The sequence below is a fragment of the Gouania willdenowi genome, chromosome 5 (genome assembly GCF_900634775.1).
Source record: "Gouania willdenowi chromosome 5, fGouWil2.1, whole genome shotgun sequence".
Lineage (NCBI taxonomy): Eukaryota > Metazoa > Chordata > Actinopteri > Blenniiformes > Gobiesocidae > Gouania > Gouania willdenowi.
The window spans coordinates 32,770,784-32,787,934 of record NC_041048.1 but is presented as its reverse complement, the minus strand read 5'-3'; the positions used below and the strand labels follow the sequence as shown (position 1 = coordinate 32,787,934).

The 17,151-nt window shown below is 38.0% G+C and overlaps 2 protein-coding genes across 3 annotated transcripts in view; both read right to left on the bottom strand.

The window, feature by feature from the left end:
• LOC114464078 (hydroperoxide isomerase ALOXE3-like) overlaps positions 1 to 17,151 on the bottom strand; it is a 1,091,527-nt gene that overhangs the window by 378,309 nt on the left and 696,067 nt on the right. The gene's annotated exons all lie outside the window — the stretch shown is intronic.
• The window catches only part of pdzrn3b (PDZ domain containing RING finger 3b), a 161,791-nt gene continuing 148,313 nt past the window's right edge, over positions 3,674 to 17,151 (bottom strand). Inside the window, 9 exon segments of the mRNA XM_028448129.1 lie at positions 3,674 to 5,589; positions 5,592 to 5,967; positions 6,300 to 6,416; positions 7,246 to 7,347; positions 8,384 to 8,446; positions 8,572 to 8,649; positions 8,651 to 8,671; positions 12,905 to 12,992; positions 16,759 to 17,012. Coding sequence (XP_028303930.1) covers positions 4,475 to 5,589; positions 5,592 to 5,967; positions 6,300 to 6,416; positions 7,246 to 7,347; positions 8,384 to 8,446; positions 8,572 to 8,649; positions 8,651 to 8,671; positions 12,905 to 12,992; positions 16,759 to 17,012 — 2,214 coding nt within the window. The 3' untranslated portion in view covers positions 3,674 to 4,474.

Sequence of the window (17,151 nt, the reverse complement as noted above, 5' to 3'; positions counted from 1 at the left end):
GAAACAGGATTTTTTTATGGTGTAGAGGCCATTTCATCACACTTCTGACAATAGGACACAATAATTAGCTACATTTTACATAGGAGAGCATAGTAACATTCTTTTGAAGTAATCACATAAAAGTTGCATTGATATATTTTTTGAAGAAAAAAATAAAATCCACTTTAAATTCCACTCATTGTTCTGAATTTGTAGATTAATGTTTAGGGGTTTAGGAGAGCCCACTGTTCCACAAATGAAAAAGCATATTATGGAGAGGGCACTTATCAACCATTATCCTATTATTATTATTATTATTATTATTATTATTATTATTATGATTAATAATTTATTTTTTCATTATTATTATTTTACATATTATTATTATCTTGTTATATTTTATTTAGTTTTGCACATATTAGTCTTTAACCACTGTTTATATTTATGTTTATATTTTCTCTAGTTGATTATTAATATTTAATGTTTACATTGTTAGAGAGAGCACAGTTCACCAAGTCAAATTCCTCGTGTGTATAACATACATTACATGGCCAGTAAAGTTGATTGTGATATGAAGGGGGTCCCCCTAAGCTGACACATTTTACTCACCATGTGCCTCAATGAGGCTAAACATCCAACGCTGCTTTTTCTTCATTGGGCTTTATGTGTAAAACCCACAGCAGCTGCTGTTTCAGTTGATTCAATTCACTTTACTAACAATCAGTTAGTGCTGGACTTACACTTCAATGTAAAACATTCAATATGCAGAAAACATTTCTGTGAAAAATACAAGCACAAAAAAAGGGTTTTATTAAAAAAGAAAGAAAAAGGTATTTCATTTCAAATTATGACAACGCTTTTATGATTATGTGTCATTGAGATCTAACCTGTGATGGTGCGAATATATATTTAGGTTTTCATGCACCCACACATTTTCTCTGAACAGTCAGATACATACAGTACATGATGTTTGATCAGGTCCCCATGGATGGGTGTGTATCACCAGAGGCTTGGTCACTATGCAAGCATACTACAAATAAAAGTATTACGTATACAAGTCCATGGGATTTTAGCTTAACGGATCAAGCAGAAAACAGTTTATCAAATTAAAGTCAAGCTCAGACTTCTTAAACTTTTTTCTTTCTACTCTCATGAAATACACACTGTAGCTCTCGGGTCTGTTTTTCACCAGCTTTCTCATGGGATGTCTTCCTGTTTGAGAACCAATGAGTTAAGGCATCGAAGAAATCTGCCATATTGTGAACTCAAGAAACATGTTTAACATCAATAACAAGACAAATATACAGACATGTTGACAATGTCTTTATGAGTTACACCTTAGTCTAAATTAAAAGTTGTCCAAAGTCCAAAACTCTCTGATCAAATGACTTTAAATGTGTAAAATTCTCAGTTTCTACTTTTACGAGGATACACAAAATGTTTTGTCCGATTGTCATTTCAAGCATTTGGTTCTTGGTGAGGTTTCATGCATGTATGAGTGTGTTGTCCAACAGAGGTCAATATATCATAAATCTACATACACAGAGAAAAGTGGTTTTACTTTCTTTTCTACATCTTCTAAATGGGAAGTTTTATACTGAACTCTTGTTCTGGGTCATTCTTCCTTCACTGGGCATTGCTTTTGCATCACTTGCACACATTTCATTATGACATATGTATATAGATTTACTGTGTTTTTCATCTTTTGACATACAGTCCATCTTTATCCCAATCAGTTTGAGAGCCAATATTTGCTTTACCTTTCAATTTATTTCCTACAGGTTAAATAACTTTGGTTTTAAGGCTTTTTTTTATGCAACTACATCTGTTACGTGGAATTATGACTCTGTGAGTAACAAAGTAAACGCACAAAAAATGACATCTCTTCCTGATCACATTATGGTTTGTGTTGGGGCCTGAATGTGAGGATTTCAGACCAAGGGTGAAGCTGCTTATTTGGTATGCTAGCTGCTTTTTCAATCAACGGTGTATAGTACCAGTAAATATATATATATATATATTTATATATCATGCAAAATAGATATCACAAAAGGGTACGAGTGGTATTGCAATGGGGTCTTGACTTTTTTTTTCCTTTCCAAAAATATTGTATTGTCTCGTTATCTCGACTACAGTATGATTTTATTTATATTAATATTATTTTCTATCGTTATCGTATCGTTCTCTATCACAGTGTATTGCCTCACCCCTATTGTGATGGACCGTTGTCGCTGGGGTTGCATACGAGCAATAAAAGGACAGCTATACAAGCCTTTGTTCACAAGTCTCCAATTAAACAAAAAAAAAAAAAAAACACCCAATAATTTATGATTAACATGCTGAGCGCGCCTGTTTTAGATCACCAGTGAAATACACCTGTATCAGCAGTAAACAGGAGACCCCCATAAACATTTTCAATATTGATAAATAATTTAGAGAATTGTTAATGTCGTAAAGTGTAGTCAATCAACTTCAAAACATGTCTAACTTTTCTGATTTATTTCCACCCATAAAAGCTAAGTTTTGGAAAAACACCTTTGTTAAATTGTGGGTCAAGTGGATGACTGTAATTCTGTCTGTATGCGTTATTGTTGATTGTCCTATTGGGCTTTATGGTAGGTTTGTATTATTTATTATTGTATTTTAAAACTCCCTGGGGGACCTTTCTTCATATACTTATATATATCTTTCCCATTTCTTGAGCTTTCAAAAGTAATTCATTTGACCTTATGTATTTTTATTCCTTGTTTTATAGCACAGTGTTTCTCAAATGGGGGTATGTGTACCCCTAGGGGTACGCGATGGCACGAGAGAGAGAGAGAGAGAGAGAGAGAAAGAGTGTGTGGAAAATGAACAAATACATTGTCAATCCTTGTCCCACTTAGTCGTGAGAAGACCGGAAATGATAAAAACTACACAAATCTATTCAAGAGCCACTAAATCAGTTTGTTTAAATGGGGTCACCTGAAATTTCTGAAAAATGAAAATACATTTTTTAATTATATTCTTTTTTTCCAAATGTATTTCTATACTTTCACTTTGTGAATCTAGTTCAACTACAATGCAGTAATATACATATATACTGTATATAGCTCAAACATGATCAAAAACTAATTCTAGAAAAATTCTTGATATCAAAATAGGGTCATGTTCCAAAAAAAAGGTTGGTAACCACTGCTGTAAATATTGTTTCTTCCACTTATTTACAAAATGAGATTCTTTAAAATGCGTGTTATCACTCATTCATTCCATCATTATGCTTAGTTGTTTTTTTTAATAGTATTCTGAGCAAAATGTTGTAGTCTGACAAAGTTTGAGAACCACTGCTCTAACAAATGGAAAGTAGTAGTGGACAAAATTAAAAATTGAGGGCTATGTTTGCCAGTTTTGCTTGAAACTCAGATGTTGGTTATTTAAACACTTTAATATGATGTATTGAATAAATGAAATTTGGAAAAAGAAATAACAAAATCCCTGCAAAATGCTCTAAACTCACAGAAGTGCTTTAGTGTAAACAACAGTCACCCCTGACACAAGGCTGCTGACCTTTGAGGTTAGAGTCCAACACTGAGGAAAACTACTGTAACTTATTACTAATGCTGCATCCTCTTCTGTTGTGTGTGTGTGTGTGTGTGTGTGTGTGTGTTACTGTTTGATTAAAAAGCAACAAATTCGACCAATGCTTCAAATCTCATAATATATAAAACAATAATTTATTTAAACTTTGTCTCATTTTCCAAGACTTCAAATTGTGTGGCTAACTAAGGATTTTTTTTAAAGCTGTTACAATACATGAAACCCTACGTAAGCGACTACAATGTGTGCCTAAACAAATAGACATTTGAATTTTAAACATTTCAGCGTGAGAAAGATCACTCTTAATGTACGTACATACATGAATTACATTAGGATGTTTGCATTTAACAACAAAGACAATGTTGCAGATGTTTTTTTTAATTTTATTTTTTAACCTCTGGGAGATAAGAAACATTTCAGAGGAAGTGAGAAAAAAAAAGAAAGTGACTCATACAAAAATTGTATTTTGTAAAATATTTAAATCTCCTTTTGAAAAGGGTTTAACCTGGCATGTTTCCATAAAGGTATTAAGCGTAACAGTAAAATATTGGTAAGAGATATATAGTATGAACCAATAAATGTAAAATAGTGTAAATGCTAACTGGTAATGTATGGCATACACATTACACACTTTCAAATCTTTTGTAAAGTTCAATATTGTCTGTTTTTGTTTCCAAAACTATCCAAAAGTGAGAGAGTAAAGATAGAAAAGGTTACCGGAAATTCTTTTTCAAAATGAACCATGTCCGATTCAGTCCAAACGTGGTTTAAATGAGCTTCTCTTCACCGCAGCAATGGAAAAGGCTCGTCCTTAATCTTTATTTACACTATTCTGCCGCATTGAACGAGGCAGTGATCTCTACTTCTGATGGTAGTGGGTTATTTACAGTCCATAACTTGGTCAGCTGACCTGCTTCTTTCAGACTGTAGTCACAGACAGGAGTGAGTTGTAAACCCTCGTGCCGTCAGGGGACTTGGTACCGTGGGTCAACAGTTCCTGGATGGTCATCCAGTTGTCAAATATTTTTTTATTTCTCTTTTTCATCATTTTTTTGTGGCTGAGTTCAATGATGTTGGGCTCTCTTTTGTCCTCGGGGCCCACTGGATCCTTCAGGCAGTCGGCGCGGCTCTGCTTCATGAAGTCGCGGCGCTGCTTCTGCTCCTTGGAGCGCACCGCGTGCTGCTTTCTCTCCTCTTTGCTCCAGTAACGCCCCATCTTCAGCTCGCTCAAGGCGTCGTCGTCCGTGGTCATACCGCTGCGCTCCTCGTGGATTCGGAGAGCTCGCTCCCTCAGCAGCTTGTCCCGCACCGGCCGCTTGGTGATGTAGCGTGTGCCGTCGCTGCGGATTTTCACTTTCCACTCCATCTTTGGATCCAGGTCCCCTTGGGTGACGGGGTCCCGGCACATGCTCACTAGACTCATCTGGCTCTGGGCGTACTCTACCGCTGACTTCTGCTGGATCAGCTGCATGTAGCTCTGGTAGTGCTGGGCATGGGCCGGGATGTGAGCGTGCTTATACGGGGAATGAGGCTGGGAAAAATTACGCCCGCTTTTACTGGACTCGCTCGGCTTCCTCTCCTTGCCCTCCACCTGCAGAGGTTCATCTGGATCTTTAGAAGAGCTTCTACTATGGGTGGGGCCACAGACTTCCTGAACAGGCGAAAGGAGTGGCTTCTGGGTTCTTCCATTGCAGGACGGTCCTGCTGGACTCTGGTTCTCCTCTCCACGTCGGAGTGAGTTATCTGGAGAGAGCTCCAGCGTCAGGGGGGTGCTGCGGCAGCTCTCCCCAGTGTTGTAGGCACTGGAGCTGTCCTTGTCGGATTTCTCCGGCAGCTCGGTGATGTCTGACAGCTCGTGGCGGCGAGCGTCGATGCTGGTGTTGTAGTTGCGGAAGCCGCTATTGTGGAGCATCCAGGACTCACGGCACTGCTCCCTCAGCTGCTGCATCTTGTGAGCCCGTACAATGTTCAGGCACTCCAGCTCAATAGTGCGAAGCTCCTCGTTGAGCATCTCCAGCTCTTTGTCCACGCCTCCTGGTCCTGACCCATCGCCTCACCGCTCTGGGCGGCGCCGCTCCTCATCTGACACTTCAGCTCCAGAAGCTCCCTGAAGCGCTCACACTCGTCTGCCGGGATGCCCAGGAAGTCTGCGTCTGTGTAGTCGGCGGACAGGAAGGACTCGCTGCTGAAGGGCAAGTCGGTGCTGCCCAGGGTGTCCTGGCTGAAGGTCAGCCTCCTACAGCTGCCCAGCGTGTTGGAAGCTAAGGTCTGATCGTCACCGAGGTTTTCCTGCTCCGAGCTCTCGTCGTTGCGTGTGCTCTCGTCGGTACGTCCCACCCCGCTGTCCTTCTCGTGGTGGTTGGAGAGAAGTGTGGCTGTGTCTGTGGTCCCTCCATCCTCCTCCAGCTTTTTCTGAAGGAACAAACACAATAATTTAAATCAAGTCACAATTGTTGGATAGAAGCATGCCTGACATACTACAGCTGGGTATCATAGCCAGTTTCTTGAATCAATTAGATTTTGATTAACAAGGTTTTTAAACGATTAATTGCGATTCGATTTCGATTCAGTATTGATCTTTTAAATGTATTTGAATATTTATGTGTAATGTGAGGCTATGTATGGAGGCTCCTGACTTCTGGTCAATTTATATTCCAGTTTCCAATGTTGTTTGCACTGTTTTGAACTTTTATCCACGTACCCCATATGACAATTTGCGTACCCCTGGGTGTGTGTGTGTGTACCTGCTGCAGCATGCTGGCAGTGAACTGCATGGCCTGATGGTGCTGCTGCTCCAGCATGTCCATGTGAAGGTCGTCCAGGAAGTCATTCCTATCATCATCCATCCAACCCTCGTCCAGCTGAGACACAGAAGACAGAAGAGACGTCTCATTAGATGGACATAACAAGTGAGAGTTCCCCTCTTACACCAAACACAAAACATTTGTTAAAGCAGAACTATGTAATTTGCGCTTAGCGCTCCCCCAAAGGTCCTTTGGATAAGTCACAGTCGTAAAAACTACATACCCCCCCACCGCCTGCCCCACCCTACAGCTACATGCTGTAGGGTGCGGAAGGGTGCTGTAGCATTACGAGCTCTCCCAAGACCGTAGCAATCAATCACTGAAAAATCCTAATACAACAGTGACACTATGGGTGCTATCAAACATATAGTCCCATGTGACCATGTGACCAGTATGAGGAAGAGAAACAAGTAAAATAAATGAATGATGTAGGAGTAATACAGAAGGAAGTGTGGAAATGTGTGTGATTGTTTGTTTGTGTGCTGACATGAACTGATGGATGGGATGGATGGATGGATAGATGGATGGATATTTGTGTGTGTGCTGCTGATGGAGCGCTGGGTTGCGAGTGTGTGTGCATTCCTGTTACTGCAACGACAGTGTGTTTGTATTGGGCTGCCGTAAAGCAATACATCTTGCCACTGGGTCGGAGGCAGGAAAGTTGCAAGTGCTGTTTTTTGGCCAGAGACAGCAGGGGGGATGAAAGATCCCCCAATCACCCCATAAACACTTGTATTACCCTCACAGGGACTGCGAGAAGGATTTATTAAGGTGAAAAAGTTACTTAGTTCTGCTTTAAAGTATGCTTTAGATGTGAAAACACAACTGTGTTTTAGGTCAGTAGTTATCAACTCTTAGTCTACGCTCATGATATCTTGATTATTACCTGGATCTCTGGTCTGGCCACCAACAGGGAGACGTTCTGGTTGCCCTCGCTTGTCAGCAGTGCTACAGCTTCCTCACGATTTTGGATCTCCACACCGTTGATCTATGTATGCACAACAGATTATTAAAGAACTTCAAAGTTCTGTCCTAGATAGCTTAGCTTTTATGTTTCTGCAGTAAAGAAACCCTTAAAGTGAAGCTACAGCCCAAAACTACATTTTTCTGCAGATTTTTTTTAATTGGGTACTGTTGTTGATTGATTCTTGTTCAACTCTTGACATTTTAGTCAAAGTATTTCAATTTGGAGTATTTTGTTGTAAAAATGTAAGAGTGAGTTTTGCTATTGGCTGACATGAAGGCTGATGGACATTATGGGGCAGCTATCATCATGAATCACCACTTGGTGCTACTGTTCCAGAGTGAGCAACGCCCATAATCAAAGGAATTTTTTAATTTCCAGCCAAAACATAGAAGCTTAGTAACACATTAAATAAACCTTATATGTACTGGATGCTGAATAAAAGTGATTTAAAAGAAATCCCGATAATAAAAATTATACTGTTAGAGCCTGATATTTAATAAAACCCAAAATGTAACAAGACCCAAATCGTTATTGAATTTTTTTTTTTTTAATAAAACCCCAAAATGGTACAACCGGTCAATAACTTAACCCAGATGCTGAGCCCCAAAACGTAAAAAAAACTTTTTCCCATCTTTATTAAATTATGGGGAAGGCTAAACATTTTTCCCTAATAGTGTAATAATTTGATTACATCATAGAGTGAGTCAATAATTTATGGATTAAAAGACATATTGCTTCAATGTGGGAGTGCAGTGGTATACAATACAAATTGGTAAACATGTGTATGGTGTACATGTGTGAATGTGTTTGTACTGTATGTATATATATATATATATATATATTTTTTTTTTTCCCTTATTATTTATTTATTTTTATTTTTTATTAAAGCCTTTTGGAGACCTTGACATTTTTGGTATTTTTTTTTTTACCTTCATCTACTATACTATACATTATTATATCTAAAAGTGTAAATGTAAATATATTGTTACATTTGGGGTTGTTGTTACATATCGGGCTCTAATAGATCATAAATGCCTCCAAGAGATTAGAATCTTACCTGGATGATTTTGTCTCCTTCTCTGATTCTTCCATCCTTTGCAGCAATGCTGTTCGGGTCGATCTAAACGAAGCAGATTGGCTGCATTTGTTAGTTTTTTTTTAATCACTGCTAAAAAAAGAACATTTTACATTTTATATTAAGTTGTTTTAAAATGCAACAATTCATCCCGCCTTCTCTGCAAATACCTCACTGATGTAAATCCCTGCCTCGTCCTCATCATCAGTCCTGTAGCAGATAGTCAGGCCGAGCTTGTCCTGGATGTTGGGCTCGGTGTAAATCTACCTCCTATTGAGACATAAACACATAATTAATATCCAATCCACATGAAATCACTTCTTCATTCCCTTAGACTGAACACAAAATTGGCTGCACGTGTGTATATCAGTGCGTTGGACCAATGGAATGGAATGTATTGACTAGAAACGGATAACAGAGCAACAGCGATCCATCAATCACTGTAATGAATCTTTCAGTTGGACGCAGGGAGGCTGTTAACTTTCCTCAGGGCCCACTGACAGAATGAGAGACGACGCAGTGGACTGCAGACGGGCACAGCGCCGTTTTTCACTTGTCAACACCTGTAATCTCCCAGATACAGGAAGAGATAGAGGCAGGGCCAGCCCGTAGGAGGCAGGGGGCCACCAAAGGTTAAACCCCTACCACTGCACTAAAGGAAGACTAATACTAGTAGAAAAAGGTTTTGGGAGAAGATACACTTAAACACATTTATAATCCAGCTAGAAGTTTGATGAGAACATGATCATAATAATGAATATACAGTATAACAAATATTTAGCATAGAATTAAAACATAATTAAAATGCTTGGGTCAAAAGGTAGAAATCATTTTAATGGAATTAATCACATATATTTCTACATTGCTTTAAACAACAGGTTCCCAAACTTTTTCACGACCCCAATTTTAATACCCCAGAATTAGTTTTTGATCATGTTTATTAAAGTGTGTTACAAACACAGAGTAGCCAGGATTAGTGCACAAAGGGACAAATGTGCCACCTCAGATATTTTTATGCTGCCTTGTATTTGAACAATATTTGAGAAAGTTTAGTATAGGAAACAGTTATTTGATACTAATTGTGTGTGATGTGTATTGGAAAAATAATAATTCAAAAACATGTAAAAATAGAATTTTATTCCATTTTTACCAAAGCTTTTTACTTTTCCAACCAATTGCTAGACCCCATTTTAATTCCAGATGACCCCACATGGGGTCCTGACCCCAAGGTTGAAAAACACTGCTTTTAAACTCATGGCTAGTTGGAATTCTTGAATCCAAATTGAAGCATGGCCATTAAACAACACTACACTCCCCTGTCTTTGCCTTAAACTTTCAGGGAAAGAACAACCAAAATATTGTGTTACACAGCATGACGATGCATCATTGCAGGCGATCAAATGCATTATTTGGGTTCTTTATGCAATTTATCAATGGAATCCCTTTGTCATGATTTTTCATGTTGATACTAAATGAAGCTATACAAACTAAATGGTGCATCCGCTATGACTTTTTCATAATTATGTCCATCTTAACATAAATTTAGCGTTCGAAGGCAAAATCTCACAAGATGGCAGTAGACATTTTGAGAATGACAGATTATTACGAAGGGTCAGGTTCTGGCGACGCAATAAAAACAATAAATGAATGACTTTTTTTAATGTTAGTGATGGCTTTTACTCCTCAAAACAAAAATCTGATGGGAAGCGTCCACTCACTCGTCCCTTAGTCTCATTCCTTAATTTTACTCCACACACCCAACTCGCCGCCTCCCAGTCCTCATTCCCCCTTCGTCCACGACCTTCAGATCTAATTAGATAAAGCACCGGACTTAATCACATTACTAAGAAACTATAAGGGCATCGTGTACCAAAGACCGTTTACCTCCCTCTGATTTTTGTGGTGAAAGATTATTAGAAGAAAACGATGCCTCTGCGACCTGGACCTGGATGAGCAGATGGCTGGTGGTCCCATAACTTTCTGATCCATACGGATCACGTGTGGTCTGTTACGTTCCACACATTTCCTGAAGTTGAATTATTCTGGCAAGTTGCTATCTGATATTTCATGATAAGCCAAGTTGTCCACGTTTGTAATGTATACTATGGACCAATACAGACTGCTAGCATAAATGCATTATATATGGCCCTCCATGTACACAAATAGCTGATATAGTTCAACAATTTTAGTCTTTTTTCAAACTTATGCTCATATTAACCAGCATCCGAGCAAATAACGTCAACATTTTAGGAAATGTACTTCTCCAGTAAACACAGTTGTGTGTGCTTTGGCCTTGTTGTTTGTGTACGTCCAAGTACACAGCTGTGAATACACAGTTTGTTTGGCACTTTTCTTACCAGATAGTTGCATGACTTTTGTTAAAGAATAAGATGTTTATAAAAGATATAATGACTTTTATTGCCCTTGAACTATTTTTGCAGGTGTCCAGGTATTAGTCTAGTAATCATTCGGGGTGTAATCACCCATTTCATACTGATACGATACGATATTGATATTGATTATCAGAACAACAATTTGATTTAGAGGCCTGCGACTGATATCAGACAATAACCTGAGGGTTTTTTTCCCATTAAAGAATAAAAACACAATATTGATACATTTGAGAATAGTATTACCTAAGGTTACCATTTAAAGCATTTAGATGAAAAACATTTTAACAAAAAAAAAATAAAAGCAGTAAGCAAAATGGCTCATACTTTAAATCGATTTGACTAAATCATCGATCAAACAATCGATAAATTGATCTAGATCAATGAATTTTTTCACCGCTAGTAATCGTACCTAAAGACCAGCCTTTATTTAGTTACTTGTTGGAAACTTTGGGCTTTTCTACAATCTTCTGGCATTAACTGTGTCGCTGCTCTGAAAACTTTGAGCAGCCATAATTTTTGTTTTAACTTTTAATTCACCTTAAACACAAAGACAGGAAGCACTTTCAGGTATTTTAAAAGTTGCTATATCAAGTTGGTTAACATTAGTATCAGCTATAAAAGTCCATGTTTTAGAAAGATCATAATTAGGTAATAAAATATTTGCTCGAGTTAAAATTAAAATGTAAAAGGACAAGTTTAAAACAAAGTAGTTAATCAGCCGATTTTTGCATGTTTTACGTGTATCGGCAACGGCCGATGCGCGCTGCTGCGTTCGCCGATTGACTTTATTAACAGAGCGGCTGCTTGTGCTGCTGGAGACAAAGGCAGCACAGAGCAGAGTGCAGAGCCCCTCCCCCCACTAGCCGAGCGCGAAGCAAGCTCTAAAATCCCAGGCAGGTTTTAAACTTTCAAAGCATCTTTTAACTTGTGTTGGAATGGACTATCATTCATGGTTTTTTTTTTGTGTTTAATACTACAATTATATTATTTATACTCAATAATCCTGTTAATAAAATACATCTTCAGTCAGGACAACTTTTGTAAAAGATTTCTGGACAGGGACGAAACAGTTCTCTTTCATAATGCTTCATGAGACGTATCACTCTATTTTTTACTTGTTCTTGTTCTACATCACCTGTTTTTATTATTTGTTAAATATTTTTTACTTGGTGTCATTCTAGCTCACCTTTGTTCATTTCGATAAATGTTCCTTTTTTAAAAAAATGAGACTTTTACCATTTATCATCATCATAGTGTCATTTTTATAATGTAAATTGAGGGAGCAAAAGTCGACAAGAAAATCGGCAGTCTGTATCGGTCATCGGCTCAGGCTCATGGAAAAAAAAATCGGTATCGGCATTGGCCCTAAAAAACCCATAACGGTCGATCCCTAAAACTAAGTCTGAATTCAATCACTTTGCTTTAGTGAGAATTTAAACTGATCAGGTCATTAATTTCAGTAATGTAGCCAATTTTCAAGGTCACCCACCCACATCTACCATGAGCTGCCCTTCTCTTCAACTCTACCAGCCTCAACTCTCCCTCCATTGCACCTATTAATATCCCAGTAGGTGGCTGACGTTGAACAGGAGGGAGTGTGGGAGATTGGCGGAGGTCCCCAAACCGAGGTTTGATCACGACCTTCTGCGGCCATTATTAGTGTCAAAGATTCATCACTGCACTCCCTATTATCTGTGCCTTCAAATTAGTAGAGCAAGACTTATTTGGCCCTGTCACTAATAAGTAATGATGTCACCGCCATGCAGCTGCTGGAACAAACCACCAACTCGATTTCTGTCTGGTTTCCATCTCAGTGTCTGCTCGCAGTCCCAGTGCATTATCAATAACTTTGATATATTGAGACTCGTGCTGGAGGGGAAAAGGCCATCAGGTCAGGTAAAACAGGGGATGGGACCCAGATAAGCAAACTGCTTCTCTCGTCTCCTTTTTCGGCATGTACAAAAAAAAAAAAAAAAAAATGTAAAAAAAAAAAAGTGAATGTAACCATGTTGGAAATAAACTGAATAAATAAATAAAATAAATAACCTCATCTTTGCTTATGGAGCAATAATCCACTTCTGTCTGAAAGTAGATGAACATGATGTTCTACCTCATACTCCAGCTCCTCACGCTCCATGTCCTGTTGTATGCCTTCAAGGAAATCTGCGGGGTCAAAGTATGCATGACTGGGAGAATGTCTGCAAAAAGAAACAAGGGAAAGAATTATGAGAAAAGAAACTCATATTTGTCCATTTAACTGTGCCTTAGAACAGTGTTTCCCAACCTTTTCTGTCTCATGTACCCCGAGGCCTCTCTTCAGATTAGGAGAACCCCTTTGTCACTCCAATTTAGTAACCTTTCTTGTTTTATTTACATGTTGTAAACATGTTGACCTCTGAAATCTCCTACAGCTTGAAAATGTCAACCTGTACGTTTAACGCACTAATTGTATGTCATATTCCTTCAATGTTTAGTACTGTGCATACATGTTAGTAACAATTTAGTTGGATATCAAGGCCACAATATTGTTTATTCCATTAATGCCGTTTATTGTTAACGGGTGGAAAAGATGTTGGATGAGCATGTACAGTGTCTGAAATAGGCTTAAAAATGATTCATCATTGTTTCCATGTGCCCCCTGCAATGTGTTCAAGTACCCTAGGGGTACACGTACCCCTGGTTGGGAACCACTTTTAGAACGTGAGAAGTCAGAGATTTCATTGGCGACACACACAGAGGAGGTGTAATTAATACATGAACAGGCACATATTTAATGTTCCCTGGAGGAGGCATCACATGCTGCCAGTGACAAAGACACTTTTCCATTCAAACCAAAGACTATCTCTGTGAGATCACAGCAGTGTTGTCATGGAAACACAATGAAGTGTCACACTTTTAATTAACAACCAAGATGAAAGGTTGGACTGTACTTTTCAATACGGTTAATTACTGCAACTCACAATTTCACCTGTTTTCTTATTTTGCACAACTAGGATTTTTGATGAGATACTGTATATAAATTGATTAAACTCAACTTTAAGGGCTCTTTTCAGCCAAAAAAGCATGTGAGAATATTTCAGGAGTATGCTTGAAGTTTTGATAAAAAATACTTCATGTGTGGTTAAGTGGTTGTTGATGAAAAAATTGAAGAAATCCTAATCATAGGGCTAGAGCAGTGTATTATTGCCCCGTGTACCCCTTAGCTTTTATTTCTAATCGTAAGTACCCCTTGGCTCACATTATACATTATTTATTTGTCTAAACTCTCCTGTGTCTCGTCCAACATTAACCTTGAATTTAGGCCTTTTTTTATTTGTTTCTGATTTTCTCATTTCAGAATTTCAATTTCACCTCTTGGTATATTTTAAATTATTATTGATGGATGAGAAAGAAAAGTATGAATGCGTGAAAAATCTATAATGTTAAAAAAGAAAAAAACAAACTAAAAAATGTTACTGTGTATCTACTGAGGGTGTTCAAGTACCCCTAGGGGTACACGTACCTCAGTTTGGGAACTACTGGGCTAGGGTATATTGGTTAACTCTAAACTCAACAAATGTTTCTGCATCTCATTATGTAATTAACTATGACATGTAAGAATAAGTTGTACGTGTATGTAATGAAGTAGAGGGATCATCAGAACCAAATCCAGCACCTTGATTGGTTGTAATATTTTCAAAAGCTAAAGGAGGAAGCCTGAATTACTCTTGTCTTCACCACTTATTAGCATATAAAGTTTACTAGTATTACTAGTAACACTTTTGCTTTACTAGTAAAGTGTACTCACACACTAGCGTATTTAATGAAACTATCTAGACTTAAAAACTTCTATTTTCTATAGTATAATTGTACAGTAGTGCCATCACATAGGTTTTTAATGCTTGTTTGTAAAGAGAGGCTATACGCTTTTCATGGTCGACTGGGTAGCCTGTCCCCAAACAGAGCAATGGGAGAGAATCATTGAATGGAAGTACAATTTAGCAGCATTACTTACTAAACAACCTATTAAACAAAAGCAGTTCAAGTTGGTCCTGATAGTCTATAATATTTTGTTTATATGTGCATCAAATTTTAAATGGATGTCCAAGACAACTCCAAGATATGGACTGAATCATAACAATCTGACCGCTAGAGCGAACATGGGCTCGTCCGTAAACGGTCGCTTTTCTGGTTCAATAAACAGGGAGAAATTCAAATTCTGATGTAGCTGGTTATGATTTCTAGTCCGCATAAACAGAACTGAATCATAACATAACCTAACCGCTAGAGCTGACATGGGCTCGTCTGTGAACGGTCGCATTTACAGACCTTGGAGACGCTGTTGGCTTACCAATAAACAGGAAGAGATATGTCACTTTAACAATAAGTGTTGAACAAGCCACTGGCAGTGAGACCCAAGGCCAAGGCAGGATGACTTGATAATACTGTATCATGTTTTTCTGCAGTCAGTGCCTTCTCCTCCTTCTCTCTCTGCTCTGTTTCAGGTGTCGTGAAGCTGGAGTTAACAGTTCCTGATCTGTGGTTCACGGCTCAACTAGTCTCGGACACTCTGATGTTCTATCTCTCTATCCTGTTCTGTTGGTCCTCCTGTCCACTAACCCCAACCAGTCGACGCAGATGGCTGCCACCTCTGAACCTGGTTCTGCTGGAGATTTCTTCCTGTTAAATGGGAGTTTTTAATTCCCACTATCGCTAAATGCTTGTTCATGTGGATCTTGTTGGGTTTTTTCTTTCTTATTATAAATTTTATATTTTGATAAGCACATTGAGATGACTTTGTTGTGAATTGCGCTATACAAATAAAGTTGAATTGAATTGAATATTTGATGCTCTTAACATTATCAATTTATTTTTTATTTATCAATATCTGAAAGATATCTAGTGATTTTTTTGCATTGACAAAAACACAGCATCTGTTTTTGAATGATTCAAAGACAGGCTTCTTTCTCATTGATACTGTTGCCAAATATGCAGAGGTCTAAAGTGTACTGATATACTGTATCCTACTCAAGTAGAAGTACTGTGACTTGATTGAAATTGCACTCAAGTACAAGTACAAGAAGTCATACATAAAATACTCAAGTACATGTAAAAAGTAGCTGAATTAAATAGTACTCAAAGTCAAAGTTACTAGTTACTTTCACCCCCCACATTAATCTTTGATAAAAAAATCAAAATGTATCATTCATTTTTAGTTTAATTAGTTTTAAAATAAAAACAATTCTCAGACTAAGTATAGCTACATTTTTTAACTCTAAAACTGAGAAAATAAACAGCATTCAATGCTGTTTTGGAGCTGTACATTACCTTTAATCTGGTTGGTCGATCTATGATGTGATGCATTTGATTGTTGTCTGGTCATTTAATTTTTTGTAGTTTCACAATGTCCGTTGATCATTTGAAAACAAAAATTAGTAATTTACTCGGTAATTAATGGGTGTCGAAATGCAATTAATTACCTTATTAATTTACTAATTCATCACTATAACCTCATAGCTTGATTGTTGTAAATATCTAAATCATATTTGTATATAATTATTATTATTATTATAATTATCTATCCTACTTTATTTTCTACTACTGTAATGTGTGTGTTCTAACTTAATTATAGACTTATTTAACGTTTATTCTTTCTTTCGTTTTTATTCGTTTATTTGTGATTTTTTTTCTGTGGCTGTAACAAAAGCAATTTCCCCCTGGGATTAATAAAGGAATTCTGATTCTGATTTACTTCTTTTAAAACCTACTTAAGTTCAAGTAAAATTACTGATTAAGAAATATACTCAAAAAAGTACAAGTACCCATTAAAGCAAATTAAATACAGTAATGTGAGTACTTGTACTCCTTTACTTTCTCCGCTGCAAATATGGTACTATTAGCAAAGACATACCATGCTACACTCAGATGTTAAGGGTTAACATGTGATATGGATGCAGGTCTCAGTAACACTGCAGAGGTACTCACTCCTCTGGAAGCAGATACTCCTCCAGCTCCGTCAGTGGAGGGGGTGATGGAGGCATCTGAGTGAGGGCCATGATGTGCTGCAGGGTGATGTCGGTCTGGGTGCTGATGTCCGTGACCTGGGCGTCAGCGGCTGGGCTGATTGGTTTAGGGTACGGCGCGCGGCGTAGAACCTGGACCACGATGGGCTCCTTAGCGGTGCGGAAAGCCTCCACAGCCTGCTCATGGGTGGCCTTAGAGAGGTCCCTGCCATTGACCTAGAGGAGGAAGCAATAGCAGAATTTGTAGTTGAGTGTTTTTTTCTTAAAGTTAATTTAATCAGTGTTAGAGAAAAAAAGTCTAGTTTAAAAACATTTAGCAGATATCCATTGCGCTGTAGAGATAAGCGGTAATTAC